The sequence below is a fragment of the Mustelus asterias genome, chromosome 9 (genome assembly GCF_964213995.1).
Source record: "Mustelus asterias chromosome 9, sMusAst1.hap1.1, whole genome shotgun sequence".
In the NCBI taxonomy this organism is placed as follows: Eukaryota; Metazoa; Chordata; class Chondrichthyes; order Carcharhiniformes; family Triakidae; genus Mustelus; species Mustelus asterias.
Window position 1 is genome coordinate 116,116,149 of NC_135809.1, and position 27,103 is coordinate 116,143,251.

At 43.7% G+C, this 27,103-nt stretch overlaps 1 protein-coding gene across 1 annotated transcript in view; it reads right to left on the reverse strand.

The window, feature by feature from the left end:
• Window positions 1-4,280: 4,280 nt before the first annotated feature.
• hipk3a (homeodomain interacting protein kinase 3a) overlaps window positions 4,281-27,103 on the reverse strand; it is a 50,567-nt gene continuing 27,744 nt past the window's right edge. Inside the window, exons 10-13 of the mRNA XM_078220921.1 lie at window positions 20,040-20,186; window positions 17,196-17,455; window positions 9,560-9,687; window positions 4,281-8,305 (exon numbers count right to left, since the gene is read on the reverse strand). Coding sequence (XP_078077047.1) covers window positions 7,829-8,305; window positions 9,560-9,687; window positions 17,196-17,455; window positions 20,040-20,186 — 1,012 coding nt within the window. The 3' untranslated portion in view covers window positions 4,281-7,828. The remainder of the gene's footprint in view (window positions 8,306-9,559; window positions 9,688-17,195; window positions 17,456-20,039; window positions 20,187-27,103) is intronic.

Consider the following 27,103-nt stretch of genomic DNA (forward strand, 5'->3'; position numbering starts at 1 on the left):
AGGAAGCAGACGTGTGAGGGAACCGTGGTTTACTAAGGAGGTTGAATCTCTTGTGAAGAGGAAGAAGACTTACGTTAAGATGAGACGTGTTAGGGCACTTGTTAGGGCACTTGAGAGTTACAAGTTAGCCAGGAAGGACCTAAAGAAAGAGTTAAGAAGAGCCAGGAGGGGACATGAGATGTCTTTGGCAGGTAGGATCAAGGAAAACCTAAAGCTTTCTATAGGTATGTCAGGAGTAAAAGAATGACTAGGGTAAGATTAGGGCCAGTCAAGGACAGTAGTGGGAAGTTGTGCGTGGAGTCTGAAGAGATAGGAGAGGCACTAAATGAATATTTTTCATCGGTATTCACACTGGAGAGGGACAGTGTTGTCGAGGGGAGTACTGAGATGCAGGCTGTTGGACTGGATGGGATTGAGGTTCATAAGGAAGAGGTGTTAGCAATTCTGGAAAGGGTAAAAATAGATAAGTCCCCTGGATGGGATTTATCCTAGGATTCTCTGGGAGGCTAGAGAGGAGATTGCAGAGCCTTTGGCTTTGATCTTTGTGTCATCATTGTCTACAGGAACAGTGCCAGAAGACTGGAGGATAGCAAATGTTGTCCCCTTGTTCAAGAAGGGGAGTAGGGACAACCCTGGTAATTATAGACCGGTGAGCCTTACTTCTGTTGTGGGCAAAGTATTGGAAAGGATTATAAGAAATAGGATTTATAATCACCTAGAAAGGAATAATTTGATTAGGGATAGTCAGCACGGTTTTGTGAAGGTAGGTCGTGCCTCACAAACCTTATTGAGTTCTTTGAGAAGGTGACCAAAGAGGTGGATGAGGGTAAAGTGGTTGATGTGGTGTACATGGATTTCAGCAAAGCATTTGATAAGGTTCCCCATGGTAAGCTTTTGCAGAAAATACGGACACATGGGATTGAGGGTGATTTGGTGGTTTGGATCAGGAATTGGCTAGCTGTAAGAAAGCAGAGGGTGGTGGTTGGTGGGAAATATTCATCCTGGAGTTCAGTTACTAGTGGTATACCGCAAGGATCTATTTTGGGGCCACTGCTGTTTGTCATTTTTATTAATGAGCTGGATGAGGGCGTGGAAGGATGGATTAGTAAATTTGCGGATGACACTAAAGTCGGTGGAGTTGTAGACAGTGCGGAGGGAAGTGGCAGGTTACAGAGGGACATAGATAAGCTGCAGAGCTGGGTTGAGAGGTGGCAAATGGAGTTTAATGCGGAAAAGTGTAAGGTGATTCACTTTGGAAGGAGTAACAGGAATACAGAGTATTGGGCTAATGGTAAGATACTTGGTAGTGTGGATGAACAGAGGGATCTGGGTGTCCCATGTGCATAGATCCCTGAAAGTTGGCACCCAGGTTGATAGGGTTGTTAAGAAGGTGTACGGTGTGTTAGCTTTCATTGGTAGAGGGATTGAGTTTCGGAGCCAGGAGGTCATGCTGCAACTGTACAAAACTCTGGTGCGGCCGCACTTGGAGTATTGCGTACAGTTCTGGTCGCCGCATTATAGGAAAGATGTGGAAGTGTTGGAAAGGGTGCAGAGGAGATTTACCAGATGTTGCCTGGTATGGTGGGAAAATCGTATGAGGAAAGGCTGAGGGGCTTGAGATTGTTTTCGTTAGAGAGAAGAAGGTTAAGAGGTGACTTAATAGAGGCATACAAGATGATCAGAGGATTAGATAGGGTGGATAGTGAGAGCCTTTTTCCTCGGATAATGATGGCTAGCACGAGGGGACATAGCTTTAAATTGAGGGGTGAGAGATATAGGACAGACGTTAGAGGTAGGTTCTTTACTCAGAGAGTAGTAAGGGCGTGGAATGCCCTGCCTGCAGCAGTAGTGGACTCGTCAACATTAAGAGCATTCAAATGGTTATTGGATAAACATATGGATGATATTGGAATAGTGTAGATTAGAAGGGCTTTAGATTAGTTTCAGTGGTCGGCGCAACATCGAGGGCCGAACGGCCTGTACTGCGCTGTAATGTTCTATGTTCTATTCTGCACCCTCTCTTTTCCTTCTCTATGTACGGTATGCTTTGTCTGTATTGCGCGCAAGAAACAATGGGCAGAATTCTCCGGCCGTGCTAGTCCAAAAGCCGGAAAATCCCGCCCGGCTGTCAATGGGGTTTCACATTGTCCGCAACCAGCCCGCTAAAATTTCAATGGCGGGCAGGATGGGAGAATTCCGGCCAATACTTTTTGCTGTATGCTAATACATGTGACATAATAATAATAAATCAAATCAAAACTTGCCTGGATCAGGAAATAGATTTATGAGATCTTAGGGAATGGCTGGAAAGCTCAGTGGCCGTAACCTACATCTGCAGTGTTCCTATTTCATTTGTTAGCATAAGGCACTATAGATTCGAGGTGGTGAACGGCACATTCCTCTTCCTGATATTCCGACATACAATCTTCTACCTTCAATCTGCACTTTGAAAATGTGAAGAAGGAAAATCTGCAAATAAACAGGTCAGTCGTAACCAGTTAGGACTTATGCATACCCTTCATCTGAAATTACTATTGATTAATTCCAATTATTTTGTACAAAACAGACCTGCTTGTGCTTTGTTATTTAACAGGTCCAATGTGAATGATGTGGATATTTCAAACCCGAGCAAAAAAAATTAGAATAAATTAACATTAGTCTGAATATTAATGCAATGCAACATGCTATTTTTTAACAATAGTGAATGCATTTCAAAGCACGGGAAACTCTTTGGGATGTCAAAGGTGCAGCATGAGTGCAATGTAAGTTTTGTTCTTTTATCCTCATAGGCAGGCGCAGGATCACAATTACATACCTCAGTGCGGCAAATGAAACACCTTCGACACAGGCCAGCTCTGATCCGTGATACAAGCCTAAAAGGAAACTGAAACATAATAAACAGAGATGGCATGGTACAGAAAGTAAGTTGCCGAAAGCCCCCGACCTCACCCACGGCTGGGATTCTCCAGCGCCACCGCAGTGAATGGAGTTTTGGCTGAGAGTCAAATTCTCCATTCTCATTGGCAGCAGGGCGGAGATCGGAAAATCCTGTCCAGTGTCTTTATAACACTTGGCCCACGTGATCTAAAGCCTGGGGGTGTGAGAGGAATGTTTCGTAGGACATTTTTCCCTAATTGCACTAGGATTTTTCTGAGGTTTTTTTTAAAATCGCTCCTCGGAGATACGTGGCTCTGGGGTGAGGAGGAAGGGTATGGGGTGCAGTGAAAGGAAACGTTTAATCGCAATGCATGCACATAAATATATATTTTTATGTGTGCACATATATGCTTTTTATACAAAATATGTATATATGTTTTTGTATGAAATGCATAATAAATATTGGACTAGACAGGATAGCTGCAGGGAGGATGTTCCCGATGGTGGGGGAGTCCAAAACCAGGGGTCACAGTCTGAGGATTCAGGGTAGACCATTTAGGACGGAGGTGAGGAGACATTTCTTCACACAAAGAGTGGTGAGCCTGTGGAATTCATTACCACAAGAAGTAGTTGATGCCAAAACATTGAATGTATTCAAGAGGCGGCTGGATATAGCACTTGAGGCAAATGGGATCAAAGGTAATGGGGAGAAAGCATGATTAGGCTATTGAGTTGGATGATCAGCCATGATCGTAATGAATGGCAGAGCAGGTTCAAAGGGCCAAATGGCCTCCTTTTGCTCCTATCTTCTATATTTCTATATACATAAAAAAACCTTGAGGGGCTTCAGAGTGTAGATGCTGAGGGGATGCTTCCTCTGGTTGGCGGATCTAGATCACAGTCACATTTTATGGCCTCGCTCATCCTGAAACCTTAAAATCCCACCCGAGGTCAACGGATCTTTCCATGGTCCGCCCCTCACCTGCTCCGATTCCTGTGGCGGACAGGATGGTAACATTTTGGCCACAGTGTCATAATAGGTCTGTCACATTGGACTCAGATAAGTGGAAATTTCTTAAGTCTAAGTGCTGTGAACCTTTGGAATTCTCGACCACATGGTGCTGTGACGGCTCAACTATCGAGCATATTCAACATAGCGATCGAAGGGTTTTTGGGTATTAAGGGAAAAAACTGAATTTTTGGGTAACACAAGAAGGCAGAGCTGAGATAAAGATCATCAGTCATCATACTGAATGGCGGAACAGGCTCAAGGGCCCAAATGGTCTACTCCAGCTCCTTTTTCTTACATTTTTCTGAGGCTATCATGGCGCAGGGCAGTATTGATGGACAAACTGCTCACCGTTTCCATACGTTTGCACAAAATAACCACCACACTCATCTGCTGCAGCAATATATATTTTAATTCAAAGTGAATCTCGACAATAATACACCATAAACTCTTATTTTTGACACTCACCAAAATAGTCACCTGGAAAACCCGCTTTATGTGACAAGGTACGAAGGCTTGGTCACATTTAAATCACTGAGAACTAGCGAGAAATACTATCGCAAACTGTAAGAGACATACATCCATAAAAATTTTCCCAGTCCTCATATTGTAAATATTGCACAGTGCAATTGCTACATGGCAAACTAGTGTAGCATTAAAATCAAAAGCAAAAAGCCACGAAAAATTCTACAATTTTTTAACAGTAACAGTTCCAACTTAATAATCAAGTCTACGTTGTTGTGTAATCTAAACAACAGGTTTCTATAACTTGCAGTGTTGAGTTAACTTTCACTGAACAACTGTCTAGTTAAGGTGAGAGGGAAGCAGGTATACAGGAGAGGATGGGGATAGGCAATGAAAAGATTGATACCTCTCAGTCACCCGTTCCCTAAAGTATCCAACAAATTCAGAGCCCCCAGCCCCCCCCCACTAAAATGACTTGGTACAAAGCGATTAAAACCAAAATCCTTGAGACATATTTTTATTTTCAAAATGACAATAGCACTTTCAATCACACAAGGACCCTGAATTTGATTTGTAAGCATGACTAAAACGGAATTAAAATCTGAGATGTACGTAAAATAAAATTCCAAATTTAAAATAAAGTGGGTGTTACGTTACTCCCCCCCACCCCCCGCCCGCCCCTCCCCCTCCCCCTCCTGCATTTCACAGTGTCTTATTTAAGAATGACTTTAAGGCATCAACCAGTGGATAAAACGCAAGAAAAAACTGAATGCTACACTTTGATGAAGTACTCAGCAGTCGTGATTTTAACATTCCACAGTGCTATGGCCTATCTAGCTTGCTCTAGCTGTTTCCCTTCAAGTTATCAGTCCCTGTATTTAGAGTCCTTTTGTTTTTTTTATAAACATATGGTGTCTGTTGATAAAAATAGAACTATGCTAGAAAGCACCAAATTTCTCAAGAGGTACTATATACTTTATAAATCTGATTTAACTGTACAACTGTTGTGGTTTAAAAGCCTTTTGCACTTAGGCACATTGTCCTCCTTGGCTATGACTAAAGGCTAATATTGAATAAAACACTGCTTCATTTATTACAAGGATGTGCCAGCCCCCTCTCCAAAACCGGTTCTACCCAAGTTAGCTTATTGAAGTCAAACTGGTGCTGTTTATTAGTGGTGTGTAAGGATCTTTAATGTTTCCTTGAATGTTGGAAAGCGTAAATGAAGTATACAGAAATCAGGTTCTGCACACTGACTGTTGGTTCCAGTGAATAATTAAAATGGAGCAGTGAACTGCGTTAGCAAAATAAAAACCAAAGTTAAGTCAATCCTGCAAGCTACAGCGATTCAGATTCTCTAACACAATGCCAATAAGAAAACATAAAATTAAGTTACATCAATACATCCATTTATATGCAGTGATGAGCTCGAAGTTACTTAAGGTAAAATACTGATGCAAAAAACACACACCCAAAATAAAAACAAAAGCAATTAAAAGTTTCATCATTTACAATACAGTAGTTACAAAGACACTCCAAACAGTAACGCCAAAATTAATCAAAACCCACTTCTAGTTAATGTAATCAGACTTACAGAAATGAGAAGGCTAAGTAAGAACAGTTAATAATCACCTATTTCACAGCTAATTGAAGTGGCAATCATTATATAGCAGCTTATCTATGATACATTCAAGATAAATGTTACAATTTATTATTACTTGCCCGGAGAACTAAAACATAGCCTCAACCTTTTTTACTGAAATCGTGAAAAAAGTTTTATTTTTTTTTAAATTCACCTTTCTTTGCTACTCCGCATTTTTTTTGTGGTTTTTTTTTTTCTTGAGGTCTATGCAAAGTTGCTAACCTTGCTAAGGAAATGGGATGACAGGAAAAGTCTTTGGTGCTGCGTAAAGCAACTTCATTTTCAAAAAAAAAAGAACCAAAAAGTTTTTTGTCTTCTTTTTTTTTGTGTGTGTGACGCACATACCAGAAAGAAAATGCACAGAGCGCGTTAATTCATTTTATCTCCCTGACGGAATGTATAAAACAAGCGAGTAGACGGTGAACAAAGCTAAAGATAAAACAACAACAAAAAAAAAAGATAAACCCAAAATGATAAAGAGGGTAAAATTTGTCACATGCATAAATGAAAAAAAAATTGCACACGAAAAACTTGCACTTGGTTAAGCCTCAGGACTAAATATTATATTACTACGTATATCAAATACTGCATGGTCTGCTCAAGCTAAGGTAAAACCATATCGTGAGTCATTGGATATTATGGATTGCAATTTTCTTCTCAATTTTCTAATCAAAAGCCATGCCACCACATATCTAATCATTTCACTAAATTCCATAAACAGCAAACTTCTTTTTAAAAAGAGACACACACGCGCACACTTCTATTTCGATTGTATTGCAGATTATTATTCTTTTGTTTTTCTCTGACAGTAGAAACACTGCTCATTATAGACGAGTTTAAAGTAGAAACCAGTGATCAAAAAATTCATCTCAGTCAATTCCTTAAACGCTTGCTCTATACCTACGGTACTTCTAGGTCATTCTGAAAGGAGGAAAGCGGACTCGGCTCACAACCGGCAAGGTACAAAACAAAACGGCTTCTACCCCTCGGAGGATACTTTTAAGCATACCACACGGCAAACCCAAAAAACTAAAGCGCTATTATTCCCCCTCCCCACCATCCCCTCCCCCCCCCTCCCCCACCCCACTCCTTTCCCCATCCGTTTATTGTTTTTCAATCACTGGATTAGATAAGAATTCAAGTGCTACAGTCCATAACATAGTAGTAACATTAACAACCTCAAAATATTTAAGGCACTATGTGTGTGAAAACCATCGTTACTGATGACACCGAAGAGTAAAAAACCTAATTTTAGGCATTTCTCGCCCATGCAAAACACATGCAGGTGTGGAGAGCCACGGCCCTCCCCGACCCTTTTAGGTTAATGACTCAACACTGAAAAAACACCAAAGACACAGGGGAAACCACAAGTATATTTGCTTGTACACCATACGGCAGACATAATATGCACCTGTCGCCCTCACAGGGTTAATAGCATGGCTTCACAAGTGTGTGTATGTGTTACATGTGTCTTGCAGTGGATACAACAAGGCAATACAAAAAGTGGAGAGAGCGTTCTCTCTCTCTCTCTCTCGCCCTGTGCTCCCTGCAGCTTCCAATCGCTACACAGATCCTTGGACCTAACACAACGGTTCTAAGAGCTGTATCGTCGAAATGTGCAAAGACACATTAAAACTGGGTTTGATTTAAAGCTCAGCTTCTTTGCTTATGCACCTTTTATGTACCATGATTAACAAAAATGCAATGAAGAAATGAATTTCTTGTGCCACGGCTTGGAATTATTCTTTAATCGGTAACGTGTTCCTTCAATTCCAGATGCTTTACACATGACTGAGCCGAAGGCCAGTTTTTTTTTTTGTTTTGTTCTGTAATCTTCAAATATAAGGATACTGGCTGAGCTTTGTTGGACTTAGTGGGAATCCAGTGTAGACGGGAGATGCTGCAATGTAGGAGTGAGGATGAAATATTGGCTTGTACTGGTTCTGATGAATGGTCGGAGAAGGCAGCAGACGGGGGTTGAGGCCAATGGGGATTTGGTGAAGCAGGCCATTGTGGTGAGAAATACTATAGGCCGTGGGTTGCATGACAGGCCTTGAAGTGCATGGGGAGGCCAACAGATGGGCCATTGGGGCGGTGTTGCCCAGGGGTCCCGATGGCGGGTAGGATAAGATGGCGGGCTGGCCCCCAAGGTGTGTGTTTCCGGTCAGGTGTCCATGAGCTGTAGTGTGGTTGGGGCTCCCATGAGCAAGGGAGAAAGGGTGGCTGGCGATTGTGGGTGTGATGAAGGCCTGCTTTCTCCAGTGTCCATAATTGCCGTTCCATTCCTGAGGCATCGATCCGTAGTGCTGAACCTACAGAAATAGATCATCGTAATCAGTAGTCACCCAAATGACTCAGTGTAAGACACTGAGAATAAATCAGCAGTCTACAGACCACGTGAGCAATTGATGGTTTATTTAGTGACAGCTGTAATTTGCATAGGCAGAGGGATCAATTAACAGTGGTATAAAGTGGATTTTAGATAAATAAGCTCTCAATAAAAATGTTCATGAAAGGAACTGAGCACAAATAAATCATGATGACTTACCTGTGAAATGTTACTTTAAAGATTGCGAATGGGGTGTGTAAAAGGAATGGGTCTCCCAAGCTCGAGTATATAGGCATTAGTGAGGCCACATCTAGGGTACTGTGTGTAGTTTGGGGCCCTTACCTAAGGAAGGATATACTTGCCCTATGGGGATGCAACAAAGGTTCATTGGTTTCTGGGATGAAGAGATTGTCTTATGAGGAGAGGTGTTGTAAGCTGGGCTTAAATACTCTGGAGTTTGGAGGAATGGGAGGTGATCTAATTAAAACATATAACATTCATACAGGGTCTGACAGATCGATGCTTAGAAAATGGGGAAGCTAAAACATAGGGTCAGAGTATAAGGGGGTAGGTCATTTTGGACTAAAAGGAGGAGATATCTCTTCGCTCAAAGGATTCTCTACCTCCTAGAGCTGTAAAGATGCTCAGTCATTGAGTATTTCAAGGCGGAGAATGATACTTCTTTGGGTCCGAAGGAAATGAATGGATTATGGGGATCATCTGGGAAAGTGGAGCCGACGTAGAGGAGCAGTCATGATCTTTTTGAATGGCGAAGCAGACTCAAAGGGCCAAAGGGCCTACAGCTTCTCCTATGTCTTATGTTCTTGAGAAAGAGAGGGCAATGAAGAGCTACTATGTTACACTGTATAGAGTGATCACCTATGTTGTATATGAATAAAGTTAATCAATTTAGTTCAATATTAGCCATCCTATGCTTATTCAAAGGGAGCTATTGTTAACCAGAGAAGGAGGTCTGAAGATGTTGACTTGACACGTCAACAGAAAATGCTGGAAAATCTCAGCAGGTCTGACAGCATCTGTGGAGAGAGAATAGAGCCAACGTTTCGAGTCTGGATGACCCTTCGTCAGAACTCTGGCCAAGGATCATCCAGACTCGAATCGTTGGCTCGATTCTCTCTCCACAGATGCTGTCAAACCTGCTGAGACTTTCCAGCATTTTCTGTTTTTGTTTCAGATTCCAGCATTTGCAACATTTTGCTTTTGACTTGACACATACCTGACCAAAATTCATGTGTTGCTGTTGGAATGCTGATACAGACTTCTGCTGGCGAATACCTACAGCTGAAGGCTGGCTTATTCTTCCCGGAGCAGATCGGCCCTTTGTCAATGACTGACATGTCGTATCTGGAAGGTGAAAACCAATTCAATACTTGAAAAGGTATAATCTCTAGACTGCACTATGAGATTGCTTCTAAATAAGGCAAGATCAAGCCGTTTCAAAATCTGCAATTTGTGCCAACAAATAACGTCCCCAAATGTATGAAATTTCCACGAAAAATAGTCATTGCTTCCTGCTATCTCATTTTCCCCTTCCATTAAAGAACACACATTTATATAGTTCCTTATGACATCTCTAAGGAATGTCTCTAAGTGTATTGCATATGTCATTTAGGCAAACCCAACTGCCAGTTTGTACACAGCAAAGTCCAAAAACAATGAGATAAATGAGTACTTTGTATCTGTCTTTACCAAGGAAGAAGATGCCGTCAAAGTTTTGTGGGAGGATGAGGGTGCTGAGGGAAGTAAGGCTGGAAAATGCAGAACTACTGGTCATAATATTCTCATTCTCCTTAGATACAGGCCATAGATTTAGAATAATTGGCAAAAAAATGAGGGAAAAATGAGTAGAATAGTGAATATTACAACAGAGGTTGAAGAATTGCCTTCAAAAAAGGCTACAGCACAGTCAGTTTAACTTTGGTGGTGGCAAAGCTATGATAATGTGGGACAAAATTAACAGTCTCTTGGACAACTGCAGGTTAATTAGGGAAAGTCAATATGGTTTTGTTAACGACAAATCATGTGTTGCTAACTTGATTGAGTACTTTGAAGATATAATAGAGGGTTGATAAGGGTAATATGGGTGATGTGGTATACATAGTCTTCTAAAAGTGCCAAATAATGAACGTGTTGGCAAAGCAAAATTCTATGGAATAAAAGGGAAAGTAGCAGCATGAACACAGTTAGATGAGTGACAGGAAACAGAGGGTAATGGTAAATTATAGTTTTTGGGACTGGAGGAAGGTGGTACACTGAGGTTCCTAAGAGATTGGTACGAGGATCATTCCTTCTCCTGATACATATTAATGCTCTACACCAGGCAGTACAGGGCATAATTTCAAAATTTGAGGACACCACCAGACTTTGAAGTGTTAGTGTAAGCCTACTTGTGACACTAATAAACAAACTTGAAAGCTTTAAACTTAAAATAAATATTTACTTGGAGTGGGCTGCTGTGGGAGTTTATTCTGTTTGTTGTTGAAAGATAGATGGATGCCATCAGCAGTACTGAATTTATCATGCACCTGCAGAGGTTTTCCTGCTTATATTACATTAGATCAAAACAATTGCTGAAAATGGCACCAAAGAACAAAGAACAGTACAGCACAGGAAACAGGCCCTTCGGCCCTCCAAGCCTGTGCCGCTCCTTGGTCCAACTAGACCAATCGTTTGTATCCCTCCATTCCCAGGCTGCTCATGTGACTATCCAGGTAAGTCTTAAACAATGTCAGTGTGCCTGCCTCCACCACCCTACTTGGCAGCGCATTCCAGGCCCCCACCACCCTCTGTGTAAAAAACACCCCTCTAATATCTGAGTTATACTTCGCCCCTCTCACCTTGAGCCCGTGACCTCTCGTGATCGTCACCTCCGACCTGGGAAAAAGCTTCCCACTGTTCACCCTATCTATACCCTTCATAATCTTGTACACCTCTATTAGATCTCCCCTCATTCTCCGTCTTTCCAAGGAGAACAACCCCAGTCTACCCAATCTCTCCTCATAGCTAAGACCCTCCATACCAGGCAACATCCTGGTAAACCTTCTCTGCACTATCTCTAACGCCTCCACGTCCTTCTGGTAGTGCGGCGACCAGAACTGGACGCAGTACTCCAAATGTGGCCTAACCAGCGTTCTATACAGCTGCATCATCAGACTCCAGCTTTTATACTCTATACCCCGTCCTATAAAGGCAAGCATACCATATGCCTTCTTCACCACCTTCTCCACCTGTGTTGTCACCTTCAAGGATTTGTGGACTTGCACACCTAGGTCCCTCTGTGTTTCTATACTCTTGATGGCTCTGCCATTTATTGTATAACTCCTCCCTACATTATTTCTTCCAAAATGCATCACTTCGCATTTATCTGGATTAAATTCCATCTGCCACCTCTCCGCACAATTTTCCAGCCTATCTATATCCTGCTGTATTGCCCGACAATGCTCTTCGCTATCCGCAAGTCCAGCCATCTTCGTGTCATCCGCAAACTTGCTGATTACACCAGTTACACCTTCTTCCAAATCATTTATATATATCACAAATAGCAGAGGTCCCAGTACAGAGCCCTGCGGAACACCACTGGTCACAGACCTCCAGCCGGAAAAAGACCCTTTGACCACTACCCTCTGTCTCCTATGGCCAAGCCAGTTCTCCACCCATCTAGCCACTTCTCCTTGTATCCCATGAGCCTTAACCTTCTTAACCAACCTGCCATGTGGGACTTTGTCAAATGCCTTACTGAAATCCATATATACGACATCCACGGCCCTTCCTTCATCAACCGTTTTTGTCACTTCCTCAAAAAACTCCACCAAATTTGTAAGGCACGACCTCCCTCTTACAAAACCATGCTGTCTGTCGCTAATGAGATTGTTCCGTTCTAAATGCACATACATCCTGTCTCTAAGAATCCTCTCCAACAACTTCCCTACCACGGACGTCAAGCTCACCGGCCTATAATTTCCTGGGTTATCCCTGCTACCCTTCTTAAACAACGGGACCACATTCGCTATCCTCCAATCCTCAGGGACCTCACCCGTGTCCAAAGAAGCAACAAAGATTTCCATCAGAGGCCCAGCAATTTCTGATTGGGGCCCAGGCCCACCTCTGAGATGTTTTAAAAGGCAGCTGTGAGAAGTTACACTGGTATAAAATTCAGTTGCATTATGAGAAAGCTTTCACTATGTTCTCCAGCCCTCTGAGATCTCTGTGCTCCTCTAATTCCTGATCTCTTGCACATACCCAATGCCATACCTTTAGCTGCCAAGGCCCGACAGCAGTGTAATTCCTTCTTAAATCTCCCTGCCTCTCTCTCTGCTCCTTTCAGATGCTCTATAAAGCATGTCTCTTTGTGCCCGAATATCTCTCATGGCTCAGTGTCAAATTTTGCTTGATAAGGCTCTTTTGAAGTGCTTTGGGATGTTTTACTGCACTAAAGGGGCTATATAAATGCAAATTTTATATGCTCAACGCATTGAAATGTGAAGTTGGAACTGTAATGGGCTCAAAATCTTTTATAATCAGTTAGATAAATTAAAAGAAAGGGAAGTTACAATAAGAAACCTATTAACCGCCTCTAGAGTTACTATGAATCCTGTTGCACAAAAGGTATTGAGCACTTAGTCAATTGTCCATCAGCAGTACAATCCAATTCCCTTTGCTTGGTAAACAGACATGGCAGGAACTCATGCAGGAATTCTCATTAAACTCGGACGGATATGGGGAGTAGAGAAGGTGATGGTAGTTTAGGGTTTAATTCCCCCATCGGTCTACGTCATTTTTTTTTATCAAGACGATTCGAGGGACAAATAGGAGTGTTTTGGAAGATCCAATACCTTGTAACCTTTCCAGGCTGGAATTCTATTGCTCGGAAACATCTAGGTGTCTGGAAATATGTTCAGCAGACTCAAGTACCATTTTAGTGCAATGCTATAGGTGTATGGAAGGTATAGCATTTGGGTGAGTGAAACAATTTTTCTTACTGATTTATAATGTTCATAGAAGCCCTACTACATTGCAGAAGGAGGCCATTCGGCTCATCGAGTCTGCACCAGCCACAATCCCACCCAGGTCCTATTCCCGTATGCCCACTTATTTACCCTCTATTCCTCCTGACACTAGGGTCAATTTAGCATGACCAATCAACCTAACCCGCACATCTTTGGACTGTGGGAGGAAACTGGAGCACCCGGAGGAAATCTTTGCAGACACAGGGAGAATGTGAAAACTCCACACAGACAATGACCTGAGGCTGGATTTGAACCGGAGTCCCTGGTGCTGTGAGGCAGCATTACTAACCATTGTGCCACTGTGACGCTCCTAATGTTGTATCACTGTTTTATGTTTCAGGTAAATAGTTATACCTATGATGTTTTCCAATTTACACACTTAGGTTAGATATTCTGTGATTCTGAAAATGCCAAATTCAGAAGTGACTTGGTGCCAAGCTTTCAGGACTGGAGAAGTTACAGTATGTATGTATGATGAAAGTGAGGAGGTGTGGGATAGAGGGAAAGTTGGCCGATTGGATAGGTAACTGGCTGTCTGATCACCAGGCGGCATGGTAGCACAGTGGTTAGCACTGCTGCTTCACAGCTCCAGGGACCTGGGTTCGATTCCCGGCTTGGGTCACTGTCTGTGTGGAGTTTGCACATTCTCCTCGTGTCTGCGTGGGTTTCCTCCGGGTGCTCCGGTTTCCTCCCACAGTCCAAAGATGTGCGGATTAGGTTGATTGGCCATGCTAAACATTGCCCTTAGAGTTCTGAGATGCGTAGGTTAGAGGGATTAGTGGGTAAAATATGTAGGGATAGGGGGGTAGGGACTGGGTGGGATTGTGGTCGGTGCAGACTCGATGGGCCGAATGGCCTCTTTCTGTACTGTAGGGTTTCTATGATTCAGGCAAGTTCTCTTCCTGTGGGGGAGCACTTCAGCAGTCACGGGCATTCAGCCTTGGATCTTCAGGTAAGCGTTCTCCAAGCGGCCTTCACGACACACGACAGCGCAGAGTCGCTGAGCAGAAACTGATAGCCAAGTTCCGCACACATGAGGACGGCCTAAACCGGGATGTTGGATTTATGTCACATTATCAGTAACCCCCACAGCTTGCCTCCTGGACTTGCAGAATTTCACTAGCTGTTCTGTCTGGAGACAATACACATCTCTTTAACCTGTGTTGAATGCTCCCTCCACCCACATTGTCTGTACATTTAAGACCTGGCTGGCTGTAGAGATTTGCATTCTAATCAGTATTGTATAACTTGATTTCTGTGTCTGTTTGCACTGTTTGAGAACAGATATCCACTCCATCTGACGAAGGAGCTGTGCTCCGAAAGCTTATGGTATTTGCTACCAAATAAACCTGTTGGACTTTAACCTGGTGTTGTGAGACTTCTTACTGTGTCTGATCAAAGACAGAGGGTGGTGGTGGATGGAAAATTTTCGGATTGGAGGCAGGTTGCTAGCGGAGTGCCACAGGGATCAGTGCTTGGTCCTCTGCTCTTTGTGATTTTTATTAATGACTTAGAGGAGGGGGCTGAAGGGTGGATCAGTAAATTTGCTGATGACACCAAGATTGGTGGAGTAGTGGATGAGGTGGAGGGCTGTTGTAGGCTGCAAAGAGACATAGATAGGATGCAAAGCTGGGCTGAAAAATGGCAAATGGAGTTTAACCCTGATAAATGTGAGGTGATTCATTTTGGTAGGACTAATTTAAATGTGGATTACAGGGTCAAAGGTAGGGTTCTGAAGACTGTGGAGGAACAGAGAGATCTTGGGGTCTATATCCACAGATCTCTAAAGGTTGCCACTCAAGTGGATAGAGCTGTGAAGAAGGCCTATAGTGGGTTAGCTTTTATTGATGTGGAGATGCCGGCGTTGGACTGGGGTAAACACAGTAAGAAGTTTAACAACACCAGGTTAAAGTCCAACAGGTTTATTTGGTAGCAAAAGCCACACAAGCTTTCGAGGCTCTGAGCCCTGAAGAAGGGGCTCAGAGCCTCGAAAGCTTGTGTGGCTTTTGCTACCAAATAAACCTGTTGGACTTTAACCTGGTGTTGTTAAACTTCTTACTTAGCTTTTATTAACAGGGGGTTGGAGTTTAAGAGCCGTGGGGTTATGCTGCAACTGGACAGGACCTTGGTGAGACAACATTTGGAATATTGTGTGCAGTTCTGGTCACCTCACTATAAGAAGGATGTGGAAGCGCTGGAAAGAGTGCAGAGGAGATTTACCAGGATGCTGCCTGGTTTGGAGGGTAGGTCTTATGAGGAAAGGTTGAGGGAGCTAGGGCTGTTCTCTCTGGAGCGGAGGAGGCTGAGGGGAGACTTAATAGAGGTTTATAAAATGATGAAGGGGATAGATAGAGTGAACGTTCAAAGACTATTTCCTCGGGTGGATGGAGCTATTACAAGGGGGCATAACTATAGGGTTCGTGGTGGGAGATACAGGAAGGATATCAGAGGTAGGTTCTTTACGCAGAGAGTGGTTGGGGTGTGGAATGGACTGCCTGCAGTGATAGTGGAGTCAGATACTTTAGGAACATTTAAGCGGTTATTGGATAGGCACATGGAGCACACCAAGATGATAGGGAGTGGGATAGCTTGATCTTAGTTTCAGATAAAGCTCGGCACAACATCGTGGGCCGAAGGGCCTGTTCTGTGCTGTACTGTTCTATGTTCTATGTAAAAACTCCAACTGCTTTCAGACAGTGTTTAATTAGGAAACAGATCTGTACTTGGGAAGCAAAACAACTGAAGATTATGGAGAAAAGCCAGTGAGTCAGGAGCTGTCAGCAGAACTCAGTTCCCATCAAGCGTTGGCTTGATGAGTTGGTTGCACGTTAATTCTTCCTTTTTCTTCCCACTTCTACTTTCAATCCTGGCATAGCAGCCTCTGTTGCTCTCATCTTGACTTTTTTTTCTGATAGCAGCCATCCCCTTGTGACCTGTCTTGAGCTTGGTTGTTTGGGTTGTGGGCACTTTTAGCACTGGGGATTCCTGCCTGTTTAAAGCTAGGCAGATGCTGCTTAAACTATAGGAGCCTTATAGAATCATAGAAGCTTCCAGCACAGAAGGGGACCCATAGTGCCTGTGTCAGCTCTTTGAAAGAGCTTTCCAATTCGGTCCCCCACCTCAGGTTATTCCTTATAACCATGGAAATTAACCCTTCAAGTCTAATTGGCTTTTGAATTTCCTTGGAATTTGATTCCACCACCCGCTCAATGAGTGTATTCCGAATCTTAACAACCCTGGAGGAAAATTTCCCCTCCAGTCCCGACTCGCTCAATCAAATATTATATTTTTGAATAGCTGTATGATGTCTTCCCTTAATCTTTTCTTCCTCCAAAGAGACCAATATCATCTTGTCCAATCCCTCCTCTAAACTGAACTTCCTCATCCCTCGTATTATCTTAGTTTTGAACCTACCCTTTCCTAAAGTGTGATGCCCAGAATTGTCCATGGTACTCCAGTAAAGATTTCACATCACCTCCTTGTTTTGTGTTCAACTGTCCCTACTTCCAAAGCCAAGTATCCTGAATACTTTCTGAACTGCATAATCCCCTGATGGTAGCCCTACTACCATCAAGGATTTTGAAAAGCATCTGAATATCTCCCTGCTCTTGCATGCTCCCCACAACCCCTTCAAAATACTATCATTCCGATTGCTTCTCCTCACAGCAAGCAGGCAGAGAAGAACATACTGTCATTCTTCAGGACTGGATTCTAATACCCTTTAACCTCTGCCCAACCCTGTTCGCCCCAACGCTCCTTGCACGATATGGTTTTAAATCAATTCTTATACCACTGCAATTACAATTTCATTTCTCTGTGACAATGCATGAAAAAGTAGATCCTTACCTGCGTTTGAGACCTGCTCGCTCAAGTTTGTTACGGAGATTGAATTGCTGTTCTGCACCCTCATCGGTGGCACCACCATGGTGCGCACAGCGGGCTTGGTGCTGTCTGTTCCCTTGGAGTCCATGCCACTCGAATTCTGGTTAGCCGCATCCTGAAGGAACCGTTCTTCCAGGAAAGGACTTTCATTCTGCCCCGAAGACTCACTGGTCGGGGATCCATCCACGGTGTCGCAGCCGCTCTCCGGCTCATCCTCTGACATGCTGGAATGTCAATGATTGCGACATGTTGATTCAGATACTGGTCAGCATCAAGTTATTCACACAGTTAAAATCACACTGTCACTGCATGAGGAGTACATGCATTTATACAGCACCTTTCATGACCCCGAGATATCCTCAATATGCTGTACAGTCAATGACGTGCATTTTCTTTGATGTTTAATCACTGTCATAATGCAGGAACAGACTGCAGCTATACTGCACACAAGGGCTCACAAACAGCAATCTGGTCATTGTTTTTTTTAGTGATGTTAGTTGAATATTGGTCTCAGGATACCAGGTAAAACTCACCTGCTCCTCTTCAAGAAAGTGTCTTGAGAATTATTTAGGTGTACCAGAAAGGGCAAACCGGGCCTGTTTTAAAAGATGCAGCACTCCTTCACTATTGGACAAGGACATCAGCCTGAATTGTGGTCTCAAGTCCTTGGGGCAGGACTTGAACCTACCACCTTCCAACTCGGAGGCTGCATGCAGCATTATCATGAGCGAAGTGTGAACCACTTGAAGATGCGTCATTCATCTCTCCTAACTCCTCCACCATCCATTGCCTGCTTCCTATCTGCGCAGCTTCTGTCAATGTTTTCCCATTTTAAAGGTGCAAAAATGCAGGTTGGCAGACCAGCTCTGAGGAGGATTCCGCTCCATCCCCGACCCAAGAATTGTTTCAAAGAGTTGTCACACTAACAGCAGGACATTATGACCTCTGGCAGGGAGGGACCGTGTGCCTCAGCTCCCTACCTGCTCCTTCGCCCAACCTGCAGTCCTGCATATAAGCTATCAAAAGGTATGAACTCGTTCATTAGCCTGAGGCAGTGTTTCACCAGTAGCAGTTTAATATCAGGTCTAGCTGACAGCAAACGCCCAGTAGTAGTACTGATGGGCTTTGCATTTCTGAAACTAGGCCATGCCTGGACAGGAATACTCCGCAACACAAGGCTGACGTAGTGGTGCTTTGTAGGTCCATCAGAGCTTATAGTAATGTCAGGAACAACAAGAGACATGTCATATTTTGCCATAAGTGTAATTATTACTGCAGCTCATCAATATACAAAATAAGTATCGGATTTGAGTGCGTGACTTAAGACTAACACGAGTTAAGTAAAGAGGTGGAGGGATAATTTCATTGTGATATTAATCAGAAATCCAATCAGTCACAATTCAGGTTAATAATCCTATTATTTGACAAAGAGCTGAAATTCACTCGGCCACAATTTAATCCTGAGAAATAAGTTATCACTCTTCAAACCCCATTTTTGTCAAACGTCTACACAGTTAAATTTCATCCTCTGGTGGGTTCCATTTCTTATTGCACTATGAATAGCATCTCTTTTACATTGGATATACAGGGCAGAAACACACCATTTGGCCTAACCAGTCTGTGCAGGTGTTCACGGCCAACTGAGCCTCCTCCCATCTATCCACATCTAAATCTTCCACTGCAACCTTCTATTCCCTTCTCCCTCATACATTTGTCTAACTGTCTAGACGGGCAGCACGGTGGCACAGTGAATAGCACTGCTGCTTCATAGCGCCAGGGACCCGGGTTCAATTCCCGGCTCGGGTCACTGTCTGTGTGGAGTTTGCACATTCTCCCTGTGTCTGCGTGGGTTTCCTCCGGGTGCTCCAGTTTCCTCCCACATTCTGAAAAGCATGCTAGTTAGGTGTATTGACCCGAACAGGCGCCGGACTGTGGCGATTAGGAGAATTTCACAGTAACTTCATTGCAGTGTTAATGTAAGCCTTTCTTGTGACTAATAAATAAACTTCTACTTTTTAAGTTTCCCCTTAAATGCATCCATACTATTTGCTTCAACCATTTCCTGTGGTAAGCGAGTGACACATTCTCACCGCTGTTTGGATAAAGAAGTTTCTTCTGAATTCCCTGTTGGATTTCTTGGTGATTATTTTATGTTGATAAACTCTAGTTGTGCTCTTCCCCAACACAGGAAACATTCTTTCTGTATCCACACTGTCAAAACCTTTCATAATTTTAAAGAACTCTATTCGGTCACCTCTCACCCTTACAAGAGAGGAGTCCCGACCTGTCAAATCTTTCCTGATAAAGTATACCCAGGCGTTTCTGATATCAGTCTTTTAGACCATCAAGAATCTTACCAGGGATGAGGAACTTCAGTTATGTGAAGAGACAGGACAAGCTGCAATTATTCTCCTTCGAGCAAAGAAGGTGAAGGAGAGATTTAACCAGAGTTTTGACAGAATAAATGAAGAGAAACTGCTTCTAGTGACAGGAAGATCGGAAACCAGATTTAAGATAATTGTCAAAATAACCAGAGGGGAGATGAGGAGAAAGTGTTTTCATGCAGTGAGTTGTTGAGATTGGCGATGGCACTGCGTGAAAGGCACTAACATCATGGCCCTGCTGCATTCATTACTCAATAATTTCTGCTCCCCACTGTTTTGATAAGTTATGAACCCATCGAATTTAGGTGGTTTGCCGACCATGTCAGAATAGCTCAGACAGGGAATTTATTTGAAAATGTGAACAATGCACCCCCCCCACAACCTCCTCCATCCATCCAGATCTGCCGACACACACTGTCTGTACCTGTTAGGCCTCTTGCAGGGAGATGGGCTGGACTGTGCAGAATTGGACGAACTGGTGCTCAGGGTGCTGTCGGGGCTACTTAACGAACACACTCGGTCGATGTTGAGGGTGCTCTGGCATGCTTCACAGTCTGGACTGCCTTTACATCTGATGATGGGTGGGGTGGGTAAAAAAAGAAACAATATCACCTCAGATAAGGCAATCAACCTGTGACTAAATAACTCTGCAAAATCCCAGGTACACTGGAACATTTCCTCTTTGCCCCGTGTGTTCTGATTCCCACCCTATCTGCTATTCTGTTGGAATTATTTGTTCCTCCACTGGACCAGTTTTCACTCATTCCATTACCACACCCTTTGTCTTACAATCCTCCCTTTTATGACTAAATCACTCCTGCCATCCACCCTGTCTTTTTTGTTCTTCACTGCAACCCTTCTCTCTTTCCCTGGTTCTGAACTTGTTTCATAACTTTTAACATCTTACACTTCTGATAAAAGGCCACTGACCTGAAATTCTCCTCCTCTAAGACACATCTTTAAAAATATTGCTTTGGCCAAGCTTTTTGTTAGTTGGCCTTATGTGGCTTAGTGTATAACCTTGCTTGATAATTACTGTGAAGCACCTTGGGATGCTTTACTATATTAATGTTAAGAACATAAGAAATTGGTGCATGAGTAGACCACTCTGCCTATAGAGCCTGCTCTACCATTCAATATGGTCATAGCTGATCTTAGCTCCAACTCCATTTTCCCACCCGTTCATCATATCTCTTAATTTCCTGAGGCCAAAACTCTTTCTATTCCACCCTTAAATGAATTCAACGATGGAGCATCTGCAACCCTCTGGGGTAGAGAATTCCAAAGATTCACAATCCTCACCTCGGTCCTAAATAATCGGCTCCTTACTCTGAGACTGTTCCCTCATGTTTTAGATTCCTCTCCGACTAATAAAACCAATCTCTTAGTATCCACCCTTTCAAGTCCCTTCAAAATGTTGAAGATTTCAATGAGATTGCCTCTCATTCTTCTAAACTCCAGACAGCATAAGCCAAATTTACACAGCCTCTCATCGGAGGACAATCCCCTCGTCCCAGGTACTAAGTTAGTGAACTCTCACTGTACTATCTCCAATGCAAGTATATCCTTTCTTAAATGTCGAGGCCAAAACTGCACACACTACTCCAGGTGTGGTCTCACCAAAACCCTGTACAACTGTAAAAATACTTCTTTATTCTTATACTCCAATCTCTTTGCAATAAAAGCCAGCATGTCATTTGTCTCCCTAATTCCTTGCTGCACCTTCATGCTAACTTTCTGGGTGGGATTTTCCAGCCGCGCTCGCCCCAAAACCGGAAAATTCCATCCAATGTCCATGGACCTTATGGAAGGAGAGATGGGAAAATTCCCCCTTCTGTGTTCCTTGTACAAGCACACCCAAGTTTCTGTTGAACATCAACACCTACATGTTTGTCACCCTTCAAAAAAATGTTTTGCTTTCTTATTCCTACAACCAAAGTGAATAACTTCACACTTCCCTAAACTATACTTCATTTGCCATCTTGCTGCTCACTCACTTAACCTGTCTCTATCCCTTTGCAGCCTCTCTGTGTGCTCCTTAGAGCTTACCTTTCTACCCAGTTTGGTGTCATCTCTTCACCTAAATCATAAATAGCTGAGGCCCCGGCACTGATCCTCACGGCACTCCACTATTCACTGTCTGTCAACTTAACATCGCCCCGTTTATGCCCACTCTCTACTTTCTATCTGTTAATCAATTCTCTATCCACGCTAACATATTACCCCCAACTCCATGAGCCCTTATCTCACCTATTAATCTTTTGTGCGCCACCTTATCAAATTAAAGGTTATATAAATGCAATGTTGTTGTTGAAACACTAACGTTGTTTCCCTTTCTGCAGATACTGCCCAACCTGAAGGTTTTCCAGCATTTTCTACTTTTATTTCAGATTTCCAGCAGTTGCAGCATTTTGCTTTATATTTTCAAGTGTTATTATTTTAGGACTCCTCGTCACCATGCCAGGGACAGGCCCCATCTCCCTGCGCTGTTCCTGTTTTCTGGTGACACACACATGCACAAAGTAGGAGACTCACATGACCCCAACAAAGAATTGGTCATGAGGCATTTCAAGGTTTTACTACACTGTGCATTTCATTTCTTAAAATTGGACGGTACAGTGACACAGTGGTTAGCACTGCTGCCTCACAGCGTCAGGGACGTGGGTCCAATTCCGGCCTCGTCTGTGTGGAGTTTGCACATTCTCCCCGTGTTTGCCTGGGTTTCTTCCGGGTGCTCCGGTTTCCTCTTACAGTCCAAAGATGTGCAGGTTAGGCTGATTGGCCGTGATAAATTGCCCCTTTGAGTCAGGGGAATTAGCTGAGTGAACGCATTCACCCAGCTAATTCCCCTGACTCGAGGGACAATTTATCACGACCAATCAGCCTAACCCACACATCTTTGGACTGTGAGAGGAAACCGGAGCATCCGGAAGAAATCCACACAAATAGTGCCCCGAAGCCGGAATTGAACCCGGGTCCCTTGCGCTGTGAGGCAACAGTACTAACCACTGTGCTCAAGTTCCTGGAGTGGGGCTTGAACACATGACTGTCTCAGAAATGAGAAAGTTACTGACTGGGTCATGGCAGATACTTTTACAGTAACCCAGTCAACAGTCATTCCAATAGAGTGCAATGGTGATGGGCTGCTTTCTGTCCTGCAAAATTCAGCGATTCATCTCTTACAATACAATGTAAAGACACATGGCTGGAATTCTCCGGCCATTCACACCGGCAGAGTTCTCTGGCCCCGCTGCAGTGAACGGAGATTTGGCTGAGCGCCACATTCTCCATCCTCGCTGGCAGCAGCGACGGGGTGTGCAAGGCCAGAAAATTACAGATTTAATCATCCAAAACAGTGCTCTCAGCAAGTTTTTTAAGTTTATTTATTCGTCACAAGTAGGCTTACATTAACACTGCAATGAAGCTACTGTGAAAATTCCCTAGTCGCCAAACTCTGGCGCCTGTTCGGGTACACTGAGGGAGAATTTAGCATGGCCAATGCATTTAACCAGCATGTCTTTGGACTGTGGGAAGAAACAGGAGCATCCGGAGGAAACCCACGCAGACACAGGAAGGACATGCAAACTCTACACAGTGGCCAAAAGCGGGAATCGAACTCCAGTCTCTGGCGCTGTGAGGCAGCAGTGCTAACCAGTGTGCCACCACGCCATCCTGCTATGAATGCAAGTCCACTAGATTTGGTTTGAAAATCTTCAAATTCAGTAGATGCTTGGAACTTTTATGAGAGAGAGAATTTTAGTCAGTCTGCCTGGATGGGCTTCCAAACTTGAAAGCTTAGTTTATAACAGAAATTATAGGGATAAGTATGGACAGATATGATCAAAACCTTTATGGAGTACAATGGCTACTATGTTCAGAGGTCAAGAGTATGCAATTTGTGAAACACAGCTAGCAGAGTTCATGACTGATATATTATTGTCACCTATATTAGCATGCAGTGAAAAGCAATGTTTCTTGCGCGCTCTACAGACAAAGCATACCATTCATAGAACATAGAACATAGAACATTACAGCGCAGAACAGGCCCTTCGGCCCACGATGTTGCACCGACCAGTTAAAAAAAAAAAACTGTGACCCTCCAACCTAAACCAATTTCTTTTCGTCCATGAACCTATCTACGGATCTCTTAAACGCCCCCAAACTAGGCGCATTTACTACTGATGCTGGCAGGGCATTCCAATCCCTCACCACCCTCTGGGTAAAGAACCTACCCCTGACATCGGTTCTATAACTACCCCCCCTCAATTTAAAGCCATGCTCCCTCGTGCTGGATTTCTCCATCAGAGGAAAAAGGCTATCACTATCCACCCTATCTAAACCTCTAATCATCTTATATGTTTCAATAAGATCCCCTCTTAGCCGCCGCCTTTCCAGCGAAAACAATCCCAAATCCCTCAGCCTCTCCTCATAGGATCTCCCCTCCATACCAGGCAACATCCTGGTAAACCTCCTCTGCACCCTCTCCAAAGCCTCCACATCCTTCCTGTAATGTGGGGACCAGAACTGCACACAGTACTCCAAGTGCGGCCGCACCAGAGTTGTGTACAGTTGCAACATAACGCTACGACTCCTAAATTCAATCCCCCTACCAATAAACGCCAAGACACCATATGCCTTCTTAACAACCTTATCTACTTGATTCCCAACTTTCAGGGATCTATGCACACATACACCTAGATCCCTCTGCTCCTCCACACTATTCAAAGTCCTCCCGTTAGCCCTATACTCAACACATCTGTTATTCCTACCAAAGTGAATTACCTCACACTTCTCCGCATTAAACTCCATCCGCCACCTCTCGGCCCAACTTTGCAACCTGTCTAAGTCTTCCTGCAAACTACGACACCCTTCCTCACTGTCTACCACACCACCGACTTTGGTGTCATCAGCAAATTTGCTAATCCACCCAACTATACCCTCATCCAGATCATTAATAAATATTACAAACAGCAGTGGCCCCAAAACAGATCCCTGAGGTACACCACTTGTAACCGCACTCCATGATGAATATTTACTATCAACCACCACCCTCTGTTTCCTATCCGCTAGCCAATTCCTGATCCAATTTCCTAGATCACCCCCAATCCCATACATCTGCATTTTCTGCAGAAGCCTACCATGGTGAACCTTATCAAACGATATTCATAGAGAAGGAAACGAGAGAGTGCAGAATGTAGTGTTACAGTCATAGCTAGGGTGTAAAGAAAGATCAACTTAATGCAAGATAGGTCCATTCAAAAGTCTGATGGCAGCAGGGAAGAAGCTGTTCTTGAGTCGGTTGGTATGTGACCTCAGACTTTTGTATCTTTTTCCCGACGGAAGAAGGTGGAAGAGAGAAATGTCCGGGGTGCATAAGGTCCTTAATTATACTGGCTTTTTTGCCGAGACAGCGGGAAGTATAGACAGAGTCAATGGATGGGAGGCTGGTTTGCGTGATGGATTGGGTTACATTCATGACCTTTGTAGCTCCTTGCGGTCTTGGGCAGAGCAGGAGCCATACCAAGCTGTGATACAACAAGAAAGAATGCTTTCTATCGTGCATCTGTAAAAGTTGGTGAGAGTCATAGCTGACATGCCAAATTTCCTTAGACTTCTGAGAAAGTAGAGGCATTGGTGGGCTTTCTTAACTATAATGAGGGCATGGGGGGACCAGGACAGGTTGTTGGTGATCTGGACACCTAAAAACTTGAAGCTCTCAACCCTTTCTACTTCGTCCCCGTTGATGTAGATAGGGGCCTGTTCTCCTTTACGCTTCCTGAAGTCGATGACAATCTCCTTCATTTTGTTGACATTGAGCGAAAGATTATTGATGCCGCACCAGTTCACCAGATTCTTTATCTCATTCCTGTACTCTGTCTCATCACTGTTTGAGATCTGTCCCACTACGGTGGTGTCGTCAGCAAACTTGAAAATCGAGTTGGAGGGGAATTTGGCCACACAGTCATAGGTGTATAAGTAGTATAGTAGGGAGCTGAGAACACAGCCTTGTGGGGCACCGGTGTTGAGGATGATCGTGGAGGAGGTGTTGTTGCCTATCCTTACTGATTGTGGTTTGTGAGTTAGGAAGTTCAGGATCCAGTCGCAGAGGGAGGTGCCGAGGCCCAGGCCATGGAGCTTAATGATGGGTTTTGTGGGAATAATGGTGTTGAAGGCTGAGCTGTAGTCAATAAATAGGAGTCTGACATAGGTGTCTTTGCTATCTAGGTGTTCCAGGGTTGAGTGCAGGGCCAGGGAAATGGCGTCTGCTGTGGACCTGTTGCGGCGGTAGACAAACTGTAGGCAAACAGGTAGTCCGGGAGGCTGGAATGAATTTGTGCCATGACTAGCCTTTCGAAGCACTTCATAATGATGGATGGCAAGTAGAGGCATGGAGTAATGCCTTGGGGATAGAGAAATTTTGCAGACGTTTCTCTCATGGGATTAAATAAATGAGGTAGACTCTATCGTAAATTGCAAGAATTAAGTACAAGTGGTTGAAAACAATCATTAGGCTCCTCACAACTGAGCTGCATTGTGAGGGAGGCAACAGCAACTTGCATTTTTATCAAACTTTAAATCTAGCCCAAGGCCCTTTACAGAGCTGAAACAGATCCGGCTCAGTGACAGGAGATATAGAAGGATGCTACTAAAGAAAGATGCTTGGAAAAATAGAAACTGAGGAGAACAGTGAGACAAGAAGGGATTTGAAAACAAGATTGAACATTTTAAAATCAATGCTTTGCTGGTCTGGGAGCCAATGTGGGTCATTGGGCACGGGAGATATGGGTGATTGGGGTTTGATGTGAGTTAAGACATGGGCAGCAGAGCATTAGATAAGCTGAAAAATAAAGGCAAAATACCACAAATGCTGGAATCTGAAACAAAAACAGAAAATGTTGGAAAATCTCAGCTGATCTGACAGCATCTGCGGAGCGAGATTAGAACCAGGGTCTGACTGACCCTTCGTCATCTGACAAAGGGTCATCCAGCCTCAAAGCGTTGGCTTTATGCTCTCTCCACAGATTCTGTCAGGCCTGCTGAGATTGTCCAGCATTTTCTGATGAGATAAGCTCACGTTTTTTGGAAAGTGGAAGATGGGAAGTCAGCCGAGAGAGCTATGAATAGCTGGGTTTTGGAGTGACACAAGTGTCCGCAGCCAATAAGCTGAGGCAGGGGCAGTGTTGGGATATGGAAGTAGGGATAGGTGATAGGTGGTCTTGGTGATGGAGCTGGTATGGAGTTGGAAGCTTTTGGCAGGTTCAAATAGCGTTCCATGGGCCGCAGAGCATTAGATAAGCTCAATGCTAAAGGCAAAATACTGCGAATGCTTGTAGCTGAAACAAAAACAGAAATGCTGGAAAATCTCAGCCAATCTGACAGCATCTGTGGAGCGAGAATAAAGCCAATGTTCCATGAGATAAATGAACATGACCTTGACCTCTGAACATAGCACACATTGTCTTCCACAACATACTCCATTCTCTAGAT